This window comes from Chamaea fasciata, unplaced genomic scaffold (genome assembly GCF_029207755.1).
Source record: "Chamaea fasciata isolate MVZ Bird 193981 ecotype frontalis unplaced genomic scaffold, bChaFas1.0.hap1 SCAF_26, whole genome shotgun sequence".
Classification (NCBI taxonomy): domain Eukaryota; kingdom Metazoa; phylum Chordata; class Aves; order Passeriformes; family Sylviidae; genus Chamaea; species Chamaea fasciata.
Genome location: NW_027094111.1, coordinates 6,579,689 through 6,594,632, shown reverse-complemented (window position 1 = coordinate 6,594,632; position 14,944 = coordinate 6,579,689). Strand labels below are relative to the sequence as shown.

General features: G+C 46.5%; 1 protein-coding gene across 12 annotated transcripts in view; it reads left to right on the top strand.

The window, feature by feature from the left end:
- The window catches only part of EPB41 (erythrocyte membrane protein band 4.1), a 75,743-nt gene extending 61,274 nt beyond the window's left edge, over positions 1-14,469 (top strand). For 9 of the 12 annotated variants that reach the window (XM_066204424.1, XM_066204423.1, XM_066204434.1 and 6 more), the window contains 5 exons: positions 5,728-5,856; positions 7,901-8,002; positions 8,454-8,534; positions 10,022-10,125; positions 11,002-14,469. In XM_066204424.1, coding sequence (XP_066060521.1) covers positions 5,728-5,856; positions 7,901-8,002; positions 8,454-8,534; positions 10,022-10,120 — 411 coding nt within the window. In that variant the 3' untranslated portion in view covers positions 10,121-10,125; positions 11,002-14,469. Of the gene's footprint in view, positions 1-4,069; positions 4,541-5,727; positions 5,857-7,900; positions 8,003-8,453; positions 8,535-10,021; positions 10,126-11,001 lie in introns of all 12 variants that reach the window. The other 3 variants (XM_066204433.1, XM_066204422.1, XM_066204427.1) reach the window with 2 other exon arrangements.
- The last annotated feature ends 475 nt before the right edge of the window (positions 14,470-14,944 follow it).

Below are 14,944 nucleotides of genomic sequence, written 5' to 3'. Positions count from 1 at the left end.
GCTGGACACTCTTGGGTGTGGGTTGGGTGCTCCTAGGGAGAGGGGTAAGACAAGGCTGCAGCTCTAAGCTTTCAAACTGACCAGAATATTTCAATTGAGGATTAAATCCAGCTTGGTTTAAGACAGGCTTTGTTTGAAGGAGTCCTCTACCAAATGCTTGATGTCACTCTTAATACCTTCTTCTTCGCTTTGGAAGAGGGGGGAAAAATCAGTTGCAGAAAGTTGTTCTGAGAGCAGAAGTGAGGCAGGTCCTGCACAGTTCAGCTGCAAGAGCCTCTGTCCCACCTAGTGGGTTAATCTGGGGACAAAAATGCTCCTTTTGGGGTTTGTAAGTGAAGAAACCACATTCCTAAAGAACCACTGCTCCTCAGCTCAGTGATACAACATGAGCTTCTGGGGTTTTTTCCTAGTTGAAGCTCAGGTTGTGTTTTGAGGCTATGTCAAGAGTCAATTTTAAATCCCATGTTATGTGAGATTACAGAAAAGCAGATCTGACTGCTCGCAGTCCTGGTTCCCGAGATGAGCCTGGTACCGAGGCAGAACTGCAACTTCATTTATGGAATGAGGGAAGTGGAATGAGCAGCACAAAACTGTTGGCATTTATAAACCCTGATTTTATCCCCTCTTTTCACCTGCTGCTGCTGCACTAAGGCAGCTCTTGCAGTGCCATTACTTTGTTCTCTGCAGAGGGGATTTGGAATAAAATGCCCTTCATGCAAGAGTACCTGTCCCACAAAAGGGATGGGAAGGAGACCAGTGAGGGTGGGCAGAGGAGTTGTATTGCCCAACGACCTTATTTTGATAATTTAAGTCTTGATCTTGAGGTTCTTTCATGTTGCCAAGTCAACGATGCAATGATTGGAGGTGGTTGCTGTGTGTTGTGTAATGTATTGGACTCTTGTTCATGACAGAATTTAGTCTTTTGAAGTTTCAGGCACACTGTGTGTTTTCTAGCATTACTTTTAATTTTGGTCAAAATCTCATTTATCCATCTGTCATCTGAATAGGCTGGTCAGGATGTTGTGATCAGATCAATGGCAGTGAAAAATCCATTGAAAACGGCAAATCCGTAGGTAACATCCATCCTTTTCAATGCCAGGGTGTTTTGAACAGCTTCTAAATGTTTTTAATTTTTACCTTAAGGCAAAGCAGTTCTGTACGGCAGTGGTGGGTACTGTAAAATAAGGATTTTTGTTTTCTGCTTTATAATACTTTTTACCCAAGTGCTTTGCCAGCTGTGAGATTGAGCATCATTTGATCTGGGAGCGCTCTCTGGTGAGTGTGGTTTGCTGCAAAGCAACATCATCTCCTTGTGCATCCCTAGACAGTCACTCTGAGCCTGTGAGCTTCTGTGGATCCTTGTTTGGGGATAACCTAATAACAGCGTCAACAATTCCATTGCCACGCTGGAAAAGAACAGGACCGGGAAGTATTAACCAGCTGGGTTTCCTAGCATTTCATGTAGTGATTGTAGGGAGTTACTGTGCACTATAACTTCATGGTTTTAGCAGGTTTTATTAAATAGTAACTGGCAGTTGACATAATTTTAGCACTCCTTAAGTTTTCTGCAGGATAGTAGTCTGATTTGGGGTGGGAATAATGGAATATTCAACAGAGAGAGGCAGCAGCATGAAAAAAAATCCAGTCTGACAGCACAGGGAGGCTGGGTCATACAAATACATCTGATCCAAAATTGTAGTGTCTTGAAAAAATGCAGGCAAACCAGTTTATGCAAAACTACTTTTTGAGAAAAATAAATCCGTTTGGCCACTGGTATCAAATATGAAATTAAGCCTGTTATTAATTTATCCCCAGTCTGAATTATTGTGTGTCACTTCATTGCAATGCTTCAGCTGTATCTTCAGGAGCACAGAAACTTGTATTTCAAGGGTGGTGCTCTAGTTGCTTTCATATCTGGGTTAGTTTGTTTCTTCTGGGTCATTGCATCCTGTCCTGTATTTAATCTACTCTGTGTTTGACTGCTTTGTGCTTGATTTAGGCCTCACTGCTTTGGGGCTGCGTCCCTGGAAATGAGTAGTTTGCAGTCCAGGCACCTGTCAGGTTTCCTGGGTCTCAAGGTGATCTTGGAACTCTGCAAATCTGAGCCCTAACCATGGGGATGCTTTGGCATTTACAATTTAAAACAAATCTTGATAAGATCAGAATTTGTAACAGATGCTGAAATTCCTACCGGAGTTTGACATAGATAACCTTATCTAGAAACAAATACCTTCCCATTAGTTTATCTTCTTATGAGTGGGATAGGAAGGCAAGGCAAAAAGTGCTTCTGATCAGTTGATCTTATCAGGATTTCATTCTGTCTTTCCGGCTTGCATGTTTGCTGCTGCATTTGGCTCTGCTGGTGACCACAATACACACAGCACGGGCTCCATTCCAGCTCTCTGTTCCTTTTGCATCTGTCATACAAGATGCTTCCAAAATGCAAATTATTTTACCTGTCTGGAAGGGGAACTGGGAGGTTGTTTTGACTGTATACAGATTTTTGCCTCTTAAATACATCGGTGTTTGTGTAGCTGCTTAATCTTCTTCATTTTATCTGTGATTCTTCTCTTGGCTGAGTAGTGCCCCAGCTCTTACATAAGGAAATCTCACTCCTAAGACATGTTCCATTAAACCCCAGCTGATGAGCTGTGTCTTCTCAAGGTCCCATAAATAATTTGCGAGGTTTAGCATCTGTAATTAAGGGAAGCTCAGGATATTGGCAGTATATAAATTCAAGTTTTAAACCAATAAGACATGGCTGTACATAGCTGATAACCCCATTCATGATCTGTTTTGTGGAATATTGCAATGTAGTATCTTGTGTTAGGAAATGAATGTAGGATCTGGATATGATATCATAGAATATCCTGAGTGGGAACAGGCCCACAGGGATCATCCAGTCCAGCCCCTGTCCCTGCCCAGACCCCGCAACAATCCCAGCCTGGGCATCCTTGGAGCACTGTCCAAAGGTTCCTGGAGCTCTGGCAGCCTCGGGGCCGTGCCCATTCCCTGGGGAGCCTGGGCAGTGCCCAGCACCCTCTGGGGGCAGAACCTTTCCCTGATCTCCAACCTAAACCCCCCTGGCCCAGCTCCAGCTGTTCCCTGACTCCTGTCCCTGTCCCAGGGAGAAGAGATTGGAGCTGCCCCTCAGGAGGAAGCTGCAAACTGCCTTGAGGTCTCCCCTTAAATATTCCATTGGAGAAACATGTGGAAGTGGGTTTGGATCAGAAATAACCTTTCCCTGTGAGGGGAAATAACCTATTCCCTCCACTCCTAAAATGCATTTTGCTAAACGATATCCCAACAACTTAAGACAAGCACAAGAGGCTGGAAATTTTAATAAATAGGAATCTAACAGCTAACCTGTCTGCAACATAAAGAAGCAGAGAACTGAAAAATACCCATGAGAAATGGGGGAAGAGTAATTTCTTGAAATTTTACTAAGAAAAGCATCTATTTGTTCTTACATGAAGTGGCTCCTGCTCTCTTTCCCTACCATTGAGCCATGCCATGAGAGGAGGTCAGTCAAAGTGAAAGCCTCTGGGGTATAAAAAAGAATCATACCATATAACCCACAGGCTTCAGGCCTCACATTTTAAGCACAAATTACAGTTTTTTGGTTGCCAAAGGAATCTAGTTAGAAAGTGTGACAAAAGTTTCAAGGAGTTAAAGCTGAATCGGGATGGTTTTGTAGAGTGGGTGGGTTTTATTGCCCATGGAAGTTTTGGATGTGCACAAGTCCCCAGAAATTATTCCAAACTGAGCAAAAAGCGCTTAGTAGCAGCTTTTCCTCTAGGTGCAGAGAGTCGTTTTCATATTAATTCCTTAAAATTTGGGAGAGTGGATTGTTAATGTACCAGGAAGACTGCGTCAGTAAATGCACTGGGTACAGCACAGAGGTTTTCCAGTGTCCAACCGCGCTGTTGCATGTGTTACTGGAGATGTGATATATGATAAGAACCTGATGTATTGCCTTGTTTCCTTTTGACCTTCTGCTCTCCTTAACTCCCTGCTCTCTTTCTCTCTCTCTCTCCCTGGCCTTTTTTGTGTATCCGTTTCTTTTTAGAAAATGAGTGACTTTCTCTCCCAAGAGGATGTGACTGCAGTGGCAGAGTGGAGCAGTTTTAACACTGGCTTTTCGTGGGAGGGCTCAAAGCAGTCGGTAGTTTTTAGTGAGACTCCAGTGCCACCCACCTCACAGCCTTCTCCCAGCTGGCACTTTGGTGCTTGCTCCCTAAGCAGCGAGGAGGAGGAGAAAGAGGAGGAGGAGCAGGAGGAGGTGGTACCCAGCCGCTCCACCAGCGAGGAGGACCTGACGTGTGGAAAGGGGGTTTGTGTGGATGTGGAGAAGGACTCAGAGCTCTCTGAGCTGGAGCTCCCCTCCAGCCCTGCCACACTTCCCCGGCAGTCCTGGGGAGGAGAGGAGGAGGAGGTGGCAGAGGATGGTGAAGACAGCTTTGCCTTTAGAAAGCCACATGGCGAGTGTCCCAATCCAGATGCTCCTAATGGGCTGCCAGAGCTCATTTGCTGCTTCCAGGTAGTGAGCCCAGCTTCTGCACCCGACACCCCAGCTACCTTTGGAGTGGGAGCACTGCAGCAAGCAGATGCCACAGACCCGCAGAGGAGTTGGGTTTGCTTGGCTTGTATTCATGCTTGGAGCTAATGAGCTGGTGAATCTCTTGCAGTCAGTGCAATAAGCCCCTCTCAGTTTATCTTTGAATTAAATATGAACCACTGTTAATTTGTCTTTGCATTAAATACAAGTCCCTCTCAATTTATCTTTGCATTAAATACAGTCTCCGCAGTGCAATGCCCTTTTCTCTTCTTGAAGCCTCCTGTGGCATTCCCACAAAAAGGCAATATTTAGGCTCAAAAACCATGTAATTTTAGCTCCTTAAGGATTTTACAGGCTCTGGCTGGACTGGCGGCTGACCCTCAGCACAGCAAAGCAAATTTGAGGTGCTGTCCAGTGTGTCCCTTTGTGCTTTCCACTGTGGGAGGGGTTTTTGCCTGCTCCAGTGCTGTTGCTTTTGGTTCAGTAGATGCCTGTTCCCTGCTGGTGATCACGGTGGCATCTGGCAGGGTTGGGGATGGTGGCAGAAATCGAGCCCTCTGGAAAAGCACTGGCTCTGAACTCACTCTGTCTTCTTCTGGATAATGGTCGGGTGGTGGAACAACTGATTTCTCTCCACCCTTATTTTTCTTTCTGTTTTATCTGACATTGATTTAATAAAAGTGTAAGATCTGATGAGGATTTTTAACAACACAGTGTTGCTCTTGAGGTCAGGATAAAGCTGCTCAACTGTGATCAAGTCTTTGTGTGCCCAGGATTGGTGTTAATCCTGACACTGGCATCAGCAGGTGAGGGTCATCTCCTGGCAGCTGGCAATGAGCTTCTGGTGATTAGAAAGTTAAGAAACAGTGGAGACAGCGTTTATGATGTTGTGACACACCCATTAAACCCTTAATACCTGGTTTGGGCTGACCAGAGTCCATGGTGTGGGGAAGGGCTGGAGGATTTTGCTGCCTGTGTAATCCTCATGCCTGATCTCTGGCCTCGGAGCAGTGTGTTGTTCCAGAGACTTAAACCCAAAGATTTCCAGGCTGACCTTGGTTCCCACAGTGCTTTTATCAGATCAGTGTCAGAACACTTGCCAGCAGCCCAGTCAGGATGTGAAGGTGGGAACTGGGTGTTTACAAGATGTTTTTAACCCTATCTCACAGCCCCCGCTAGTGAAGACACAGACTGTCACCATCTCTGACATGTCCAGCACCGTCAAAAGTGAAATTCCCACAAAAGAAGTCCCTATTGTCCACACGGAGACAAAGACCATCACTTACGAAGCTGCACAGGTAAGGTGTGTTCTGATAAATTTCCTAGGGGCTTAATTAACCCAAGTAAAACATTTTGTTTCCAAATCCTCAGGATGAGACAGGAGCACCTGCCTGTCTCTGCACGTCTGAGTGAAGCACGGCATTAACTGATGCTGTGGACACTATTTCCAGGTGCATCTGTTATTTTTAGAGGAGCAGTGGTTTTGCTATCCCTGAAGAGTAATGATTTTTTCAAGATGTGCTTGCAGACAGAATTATCTTCAGCTGCTAGTGGCTTCAGGATGTGGATCTCTCTGTACAAAGTTAACCTGAGTTGGCCTTTTTTCTGCAAGATGCCTTGTTTTATTTTTCCAGCTCCCCCAAAGAGGCTGTTTATGTCTCTTCAGAACTTGATTTATAAATTATTTGGTTATCCTTAGGTTTCAAGACTAAAATGGTTGTTAAACACCAAATGTTTTGTATAAAATACAACCTCAGTGACTATGTGGTGACTGGAAAGCAAAAATCTTAGTGGAGCAATGTTACAAAGCAGAGGATATGCAGGTATGGATTCATTCCTGAGGTTAAAATTAATCCTCAGTCTAAAGCAGATTTTAATCACAGAATCACAGGATGGTTTGGGATGGAAGGAACCTAAGAGTTCACCCAGTTTTAGCCCCCTGCTGTGGGCAGGGTTGTGTTCCACTGTCCCAGGGTACTCCAAGCCCCATCCAGCCTTGGACACTTCCAGGGATCCAGGGGCAGCCACAGCTGCTCTCAGAATTCCAGCCCAGCCCCTGCCCACCTTCCCAGGGAACAATTCCTTCCCAGTCTCCCATCCAGCCCTGCCCTCTGGCAGTGGGAAGCCATTCCCTGTGTGCTGTCCCTCCATGCCTTGTCCCAAGTCCCTCTCCAGCTCTCTTGCTGCTCCGTTAGGCCCTGGAAGGGCTCTAAGCTCTCCCAGAGCCTTCTCTTCTCTGGGCTGAACACCTCCATCCCTCCCAGACTTTCTTAATGTATTAGAGATTTTGGAGCCTCTGTCAGCTTGGCTTTGCCATCACTGTGGTTAGCAGCACCAGCCCGTGCTCTGCTACTGCAGTGAAGTGACTGTGGGATGTTGTTGTGGATGCAGCAATCTCACGATTGTATAATTTGGCATTCCTAAGGAATGCTGTGGCTGCTCAGTGTCCTCCCAACTGCAGCATCAGAGAGATCATTCAGACAGTGGTGGTGAGCATTGCTCTGGTTTTCAGCAAGTGTGTAGGTGAATAGAGGAGGTTTGCTCTAACTGGGAAGTGGAAAGGAAAAGTGATCTCCAAGGCTGGGATCAGTTGGCCATGTGTGCATAGGGTGCGACGTGCCATGAGATCTCTTCCAGACTGTGGAATATGGTCCCACCTTGTGGTAATTCCTGATACTGTCCCAGTGCTGAGCAAGGACGCTGCCCAGTGGGGACATGGACAGCGCGGCCAGGATGAGCTGGCCAGGACTTAATTTGGTATTTTTGGCAGACCTTGAGTGGTCGAGTCAGGCATGATGAGATCCAAGAACCAGCTCTAAAAGTTATTCTTATTTCAGCAGATGTCTGGATGTTCTTTGCTTCTGCAGAGTATAAAGTGAGGGATGTGCAAGGTGTTGTCAGGAGAGAGGAAGGGTGACAAGTACTTTCTGAATCAGATTGTGCTCTTGGCTTTGTTCATCTCCATGGATGCAGGCAGGTGGAATTTGGGATTTGCGTCTGCCTTGGTCTCCTGTCATGGTTCAGGCATGGATGGTATGACCAGCGCTGCAGGGCCAGCAGCGTTCTCAGATTTGGGCACATCCCAGCTCCGCCGGTCTGAGGGGTGGCACAGATCCTCCCTGAAGGATCTGTGCTTTTCCAGCCCTAAAGTACAGGGACTTTGAGCTTTCAGAGAGACCTGCCCAGCTCTTGTGCACCTAGGCACAGGTTGATTTGTTTTGTCTTGTGGTCCACGATGGAGCTGCTGTCCTCAGGTTGTCCTCTGTCTGTCTCTGCTGATGTGGAGCCCCTGCTTCTGTCCCCACTGCTCAGGGCCTGATGGCCTGTTCTTGTGTCCCACAGACAGATGGTGGCAATGGGGATTCAGACGCTGGCATCCTGCTGACTGCCCAGACCATCACTTCAGAAACCACCAGCAGCACCACCACCACCCAGATCACCAAGGTAACACCAGGGAGGACCACAAAATACCAGTTTAAACAACAGCCTGATGGAGAGATGGGCAGGGATGAATGGGAGGAAAAAAGAGTTTGTGGAAGGTCCTTTCAAATACATGATTAGTACCTGGAGCAAAGCACAAGGGGTTCAGTTTTGCCTGTGTTAAATCTGTGGATTGTGCATTAATTGCAGCACAGTCTGGACATGGACTCTGACTGTCCTGTGGGACAGCAAGAAGAGCTGTACTGTGAGGAAAAGCTCTTCCCTGGCTCAGCTATAAAAATAACACTTTGACAGTTTTTCCTTGTGCAGCAGCAGCTTCCCCCATGACTAACACCGGGTACAATGGCACTCTTTGGTGACACTATTTTTGGATACTGTCTTTAGACAGACAGCCCCAGCAAGCTCAAACTCCTCTGCACTTCTACACTAACAGCAGCTTTTCCTTCTGTTCTAGACTGTGAAAGGTGGCATTTCAGAGACACGGATTGAGAAGAGGATTGTCATCACAGGAGATGCAGATGTAGACCATGACCAGGTAGGAGTGTGGATATGATCCAGAAGAGTTTCCCAGAGCTGGCAAAAATCAGTCAGGCTGCCTGTTCAAAGACAGTGTCACCAAAAAATGGCCCAGGGAAATTTTACTGGGGTAGAGATAGAACTTCATATTCTTATGAATTGTGGCTGCTCCATCCTTGTAAATGTTCAGGGCCAGGTTGGACAGGGCTTAAAGAAACATGGTCTAGAGGGTGTCCCTGCTGATGGCAGGGGGTGGAATGTGATGAAGTTTTAGGTCCATTTCCAACCAAGCTATTCCATGATTCTCTATCAGTAATAAATTCCTTTTTGACATTATGCAGCTGAGCCAGGAAAGCTGAATTGTATTCTGAAACTGATGTTGGCAGCAAAGTTTTGATTCCAGAATTGGACAGTTGTAGGCTTTTAAAAATTCCATTAAAAAGTTAAATAAAAGTTTTCCTTGACATCTGGCTGATCTGCATTCATTTTCACATAACTTTGAAGCACTATTGCTACTCTACATTGCCAGAAGTAATTTCAGAGCACTCAGCACCTGTATTACATCTCTTTGGCTTTGTATGAAACCTTTCTGATGACTCAGCCTCATTGGCCTCTTGCATATGTTGGAAGTGATGATTTTGTCATCAGAGAATTATACGTTGAATTTAAATTTAGTTGCAAGTATCGTGGGGGTGGAAAATATTCTTATGACAAGATCTAGTTTATTAACTCCAGCAGAAAATGTCTGAGATGTCTGAAATGTGCCTATCACACTTGCTGGAAAAATAAGCAGGTTATGCTTAATTGCTCTCATCTGTCTTCTGTCATGGGGTAGTAGAGAGATGGTATTCTTCAAATAGTGCTTTTCCTTTCAGAGATAATGTAATAACACCAGAAGTCACCAAAGTGTGTGTCTGAAGTCCTGGGGGCAGTGTTGGGCACCACAATTTAAGACCTAAAACAATTAGAATAGAGACAACAGAAAGATTCCAAAGGAGGCTGTGGAGATGGTGAAGGATCAGGAGGCGCCCTTCAGGGGGTGGCTGAGGGTACTTGGTGTGTTCAGCTGGAGCAGAGGACACTGGCAGCAGAGCTCAGCAGGGGCTGCAGCTCCTCCCGAGGGGCAGCTCCAGTCTCTGTTCCCTGTGATACAGGAGGTTTAGACTGGAGAGCAGGGAAAGGTTCTTCCCTCCGAGGGTGCTGGGCACTGCCCAGGCTCCCCAGGGAATGGGCACGGCCCCGAGGCTGCCAGAGCTCCCATGAGCATTTGGAAGCCACTGCCAGGGATGCCCAGGGTGGGATTGTTTGGAGGTCTGGGCAGGGCCTGGACTGGACTGCATGATCCTGTTGGATCCCTCCCAACTTGGGGTCTTCTGTAATTCTATCAAGTGCGTCCACTCTTCTTTTTTACGCCCTGGAATTAGAAGAAGGTTCTTGTGCCTTTGGGGATGGTGGGTACCATGCTCTGACACGCTCTAACCTGTGCTCTCCCATGTTCTCCTGCAGGTCCTGGCACAGGCGATCAAGGCTGCCAAGGAGCAGCACCCAGACATGTCGGTGACCAAAGTAGTTGTGCACCAGGAGACAGAGATCGCAGAGGAGTAGGCTGTGTGAGTGACCACCTCAGATGGGGGCAGGGGGTGATTGATCTCTGTGCACAGGAGATTTGGGTAGATAGGGTCAGAGTTGAAAGTAAAATGATCATTGTTCTCTGCCACGTCCTGCTCAGGCTGTTCCTGTTAGATCCATGGAGGCTGATGAGGCAGTCACGGACAGACTAATCCTGTGGAAATGAGCCCAAATGGGTTAAAAGCTACACAGCTCCTGCCATGAGGCTACTTTGCCTTCCCAAACATCTGTGATGTGCTGGAAGCACACGGAGAAGCTGTAGGTGCCACACAGACCCCTGCCCACATCAGTGCCCAGTAAGCCTTGAGCTGGACCCCAAGCTTGCCTGGAAAACCCATTTTCTACATTTTTTATAAGTTTGGGAAGGAGCTGCTAGAGGAATCCAGGAGCTCTGGCTGTGCCTCAGTGCTTTAAAGCCCATCCCGCCCTATGCCACTGATCACAGAATCCTGGAATGGTTTGGGTTGGATGGGACCATAAAGCCCATCCGGTGCCACCCCTGCTATGGCAGGGACACCTTCCACTGTCCCAGGACGCTCCAAGCCCATCCAGCCTGGCCCTGGACACTTCCAAGGATCCAGGGACAGCCATATAGCTTCTCTGAGCACCCTGTTCCAAGGCCTCACCGCCCTCAGAGGGAACAATTTCTTCACAAAATCCCATCTAACTGTGCCCTCTTGCATCCTTGTCCTGTTAATCCTGGCCTGTGTGCAAAGTCCCTCTCCAGGTCTCCTGGAGCCCCTTTAGGTACTTCTCACCTGAATTCAGTTCCCATCCACTTCAGGCAGGCAGATTCCTGTGTCTTCCACCACATTGCTGTTGATAGTTGTAACTTAACTCTGTTCCTTTCTTGCCAGGAAATGTTCCTGCCTGGGACAACATCAGGAAAAAGAAACCCAGCAAAACTATCAAGAAACTACCTGGAGCACAAAGACCTCGGATTTCAGACTTGACACTCAGAAACATTCATATCATTTATTAGGAGTTGTGCTTTGACATTTTACTTGGGATTTTTCCAGACTCCACTGGATCCTATTGGATTTAGGCTTTTGTTTTGTTGTTGGGTTTTTTTATATCTATTGTGACAGAAATATGCCATATTTCTAACTGTACTGAATATTTTTTACAGGTTTTAAATTTTGCATTCCCGCTCACACAAAGCCTCTTCAGACACAGAATCCCACCTCGCAGGGCTCTGGGGCTCTCTGTTTTAACTTGTATTCCCTCTGCCTCGTCAGGGATAATGGAGTTGTAACTGTGCATATTCCTGTACGCGCCTTCACAAAGCCATGGGTCCTTCTTCCAGGAGAGTGAGTTTAAAGAGTCAGACTTTGTGCAGCATTTCTGATTGCCTCTGGATTATTTTTGTAGCTCTGGGGAGCTCCAGCTCTGCTGCGACCCCTGGGCTGCTCCGAGCTCCCTCCCCACTGGGTTTCAGCCCTGATGTGTGATCACAGTAGGGTTTTGTGGTGTAGCCTATGCACACATCTGAATAGTTGACTAGATTTATGGAATACTGGAAGTTGCTTCAGGTATCTTATACTGTGAATTTTAGAGCTTTAAGAGGACTGTGATAGCATCTCACCTTCTTCCTGTGTGTCTCTGCCGAATGCTCCCCACGTGTTTGTGTTTTCTAGATACCATTAAATTAAAAAGCCCTTAGAAGTGTGTGTTTAAGGTGTTTGGACTTGGGATGCTATTAAGGTAGGCTTGTGCAGCATTCACAGGAACTGAGCTTTTCGGTGTCATAGTTTTTCAGTTGTTTGTGTTCATGATTTTTAAATAAGGGAGGGTTTTGGGTTTTTTTACGTCATGGGTTGGGGTTTTGTCCTCCCCTCACAGTGCTATTTAAAGCTGAACAAGTTACCCATTTCCCAGAGCGTGTATCCTACTATCATTTAATTTAAACTCCTTTAGACAATCCTTCCTAAGCCTGCAAGTCGTATTTGGAGAGGCTGAACAAGGAATTTTAGGAGGTGTCAGGTGTTGCTGGTTGTGATAGAGCTAAACCACATGGGAAGTGTTGACATTCCCTCTTCCATGCTGGCCTGAGTGTCTGGATTTAGCTTCATGACCCCCTTGCTGGAATAAAGTATCGGGATGATTGTCTGAATCTTGAGGCTGAGCTTACAGGGTCATCCTCCAGCATGGAGGGGGTGATGGAAAAACATGGTTTCAGGGGCTGGATGTGCTCCCACTGCTGCTCTCTCAGCTTCGTGGAAATATTCTTGCTGGTTTGTCCTTCCACTATTTAAATTCAAGATTCAAGAAGCAAAAAACTAACCAAGCTCTATAAAGAGTCTGCTCAGACACTTGTGAATATTTTAGTCCACTTGAGGTTATGATTTGGGGTTTTTTTTATGTGTATATATATATATATATATACATATGGTGTGGCACAGTGGTAGCTGAGGGCAGAAGTGCTCTGCTCCTCAGGTGAGGATGGGAAGAAAATGGCAATAAAAAAAGCTCTCCAGTTTTAAAGTTGAATAATGTATTTCAGAACTCACTGGATTTAGCTCAGGCTGCAGTAGCTCCACTGTTTAGCTGCAACAGTTCTGCAAACAACTGCAACTGAGGGCTGGTGCAGCTTCTCAGCTTCAGGTGCAATTTTAATTAAGCTGTCAGTATTGATTGGAGACTCTGCTGGAGCTGCTGGATTTTGGCTGTCTTTGAGCCGTGCTGACCCTGCGTCCTGCTCAGCCTCCAGGCTTCTCATGCCAACAGCTGCCTCTGGGCTGCTCTGGTGCAGGGTCCCCTCCTGGGGTGCCCTGCCTCCCTCAGGGCATTTTGCACTGGGTATTTCGGGAGTCCTGGGCTGTAGTGCAGAGATGAAGTCTTCCTATCCATATCTGAAAAGCCCTTCCCTTCCTTATTCTGCCACGCAGGCCCTGAAAGGGGTGTGTGTGTCTCTGCTGTCCTCAACTTAGTCGGGTAATGTTTGCCTTAAACACCCATCGTGCTGAGCACCCTCTGGCGCTGTCCTTTTTTCTGGGAATTGAGTTCCTTGCCATTCAGTCTTTCGTTTTCACTTGTAACAGCCACCTGAGGAGTGAAGCGGCACGTGGAGCAGTGGCTGAGAGGATTTCTGGGCTGTACCAGGCAGAGCCAGCGTGATAAATTAAGTTTGTCCATAGCACTTAAAGGCACCTGGCTGTCAGGAGAATTTAGGGGAATGTGGTCCCTGGGTGTTCCCTTGGGGTGTCCCATGCCCTGAGTATGATGAGTAGGACAAAACACCCCAAGCAGGAGATTTTTGGGGTGAGAAACCTGCTGGCAGGAGAGGTGGTTCCTTTCCAAAAGGTTGTGCTCACTGTGGCTGCAGATGTCCCTTGTTAAAGGGCCCATAGATTAGAATAACCCTGTTTTTATTTTTTCCCCTGGATTTTGGGTGGCTGTTTCCAGGTTGTCCATTTTCACACTTCCCCCTGCTGAGTTCTTGCATCTCCTGGAGTAATTTAAACAAGTCATGGCCTCATGTGCCCTTTGCCATCACCCGCTGTCTGACCTCAGGGGTTTCCAGCCCCGCTCCTGCCAACACGGTGCCGGAGCCCAGGAGCGGGACAGGAGCCTGGGAAGAAGATACAAGTTAAAAGCAGAAGCAGCTTCTCTCACCCTCAGCCAAGGCTGTGGTGGGGCTGCCCAGTCCCACTCCACCTCTGGTGGGATTTAAAATCCTTGGCTCTGAGCATGCTGTGTCAGCTCTAGGGACACACCAGCTAAGTAAGGTCTATTTATATGAATGTTCCCAGCTCTTCCCACTCCACAAATTCACCCAGAGACTGTCTTGATTGTATAATATACATTATATGGAAGCTATTTATATATGAATGAATGTTTTTATAGAAAGAAAGGCAAGGAGCTCCTGTTCTCCTCCATTAAACTGGAACGGCAGCTCAGGTTGCCCAATAGCAATCCCTGACCAAGAAAGATGTATTAGCAAAGGACTGACTGATTTCTGGTTTCAATAAACTGTGGTTTGCTGATTTTCCTAATTGTACAATTACCTTAAGAGGTGGTAGTGTCCCTGCCTTAGAGATGAAACTTGTAAAAAACTAAAAAAATAATTTAGTTGAGAAGATGAAGGAGCTTTATAAAATTTTTTAAGGCAATTGTGAATTGTCTAGGTTAGGCATTTACACTCTTTATAAAAATAGGAACTTTTAAAGTTGGCAAAACTTTCTAGATCAACAAGTGATAGGAGCTGTTATTTTGGATTTTCGAAGTGAATCAAAGGGAAAGTTGCCCTAGCGTTTAGGCAGACCTAAGTGTTCAGTATTGCTTCTTGTATTGCATTTTTCAATAAATTTTCAAACAAAACTGTCTCCCTGGTGCTGCATTCTCTTCCTTCTTCTCACCTTCTTCCAGGTTTCTCTCCTTAGCCTGGCGTTGTGGTGACTTGATTTTACCAGCCTAAACCAAAGCCCTCAAGTGTAGCTGCAATGGTGCCAAAGCTCTCCCAGCCCTGGGCCAGCATTTCACTGGGCTCTTGGTGCCTTCAGACCCTTTAAACAGTTGCCAGTGTGGTCGCATGTGGGATCAAAGTCCCCAAAAGGGCCAGAAACAATTCCCAGAGTTCAAGTTTGCCCCAAAGAAGCATCACTTGATATTAAACCTTCCTTTGAGCTGTGGAATTTGTAGTGAGCCCAGGTGAGGTCTGTGCTCAGCAGCTGCTGCCCAACCCTGAGCGTGACTTGAGTGGGGGGAAATGTCAAATCCATCGATGTTTTGGTCCTATCTCATTTTTTTTCTGGCTGCAGCAGCTTTAGGAGGGGCAGAAATAAGGCACAAAAAGCTGAC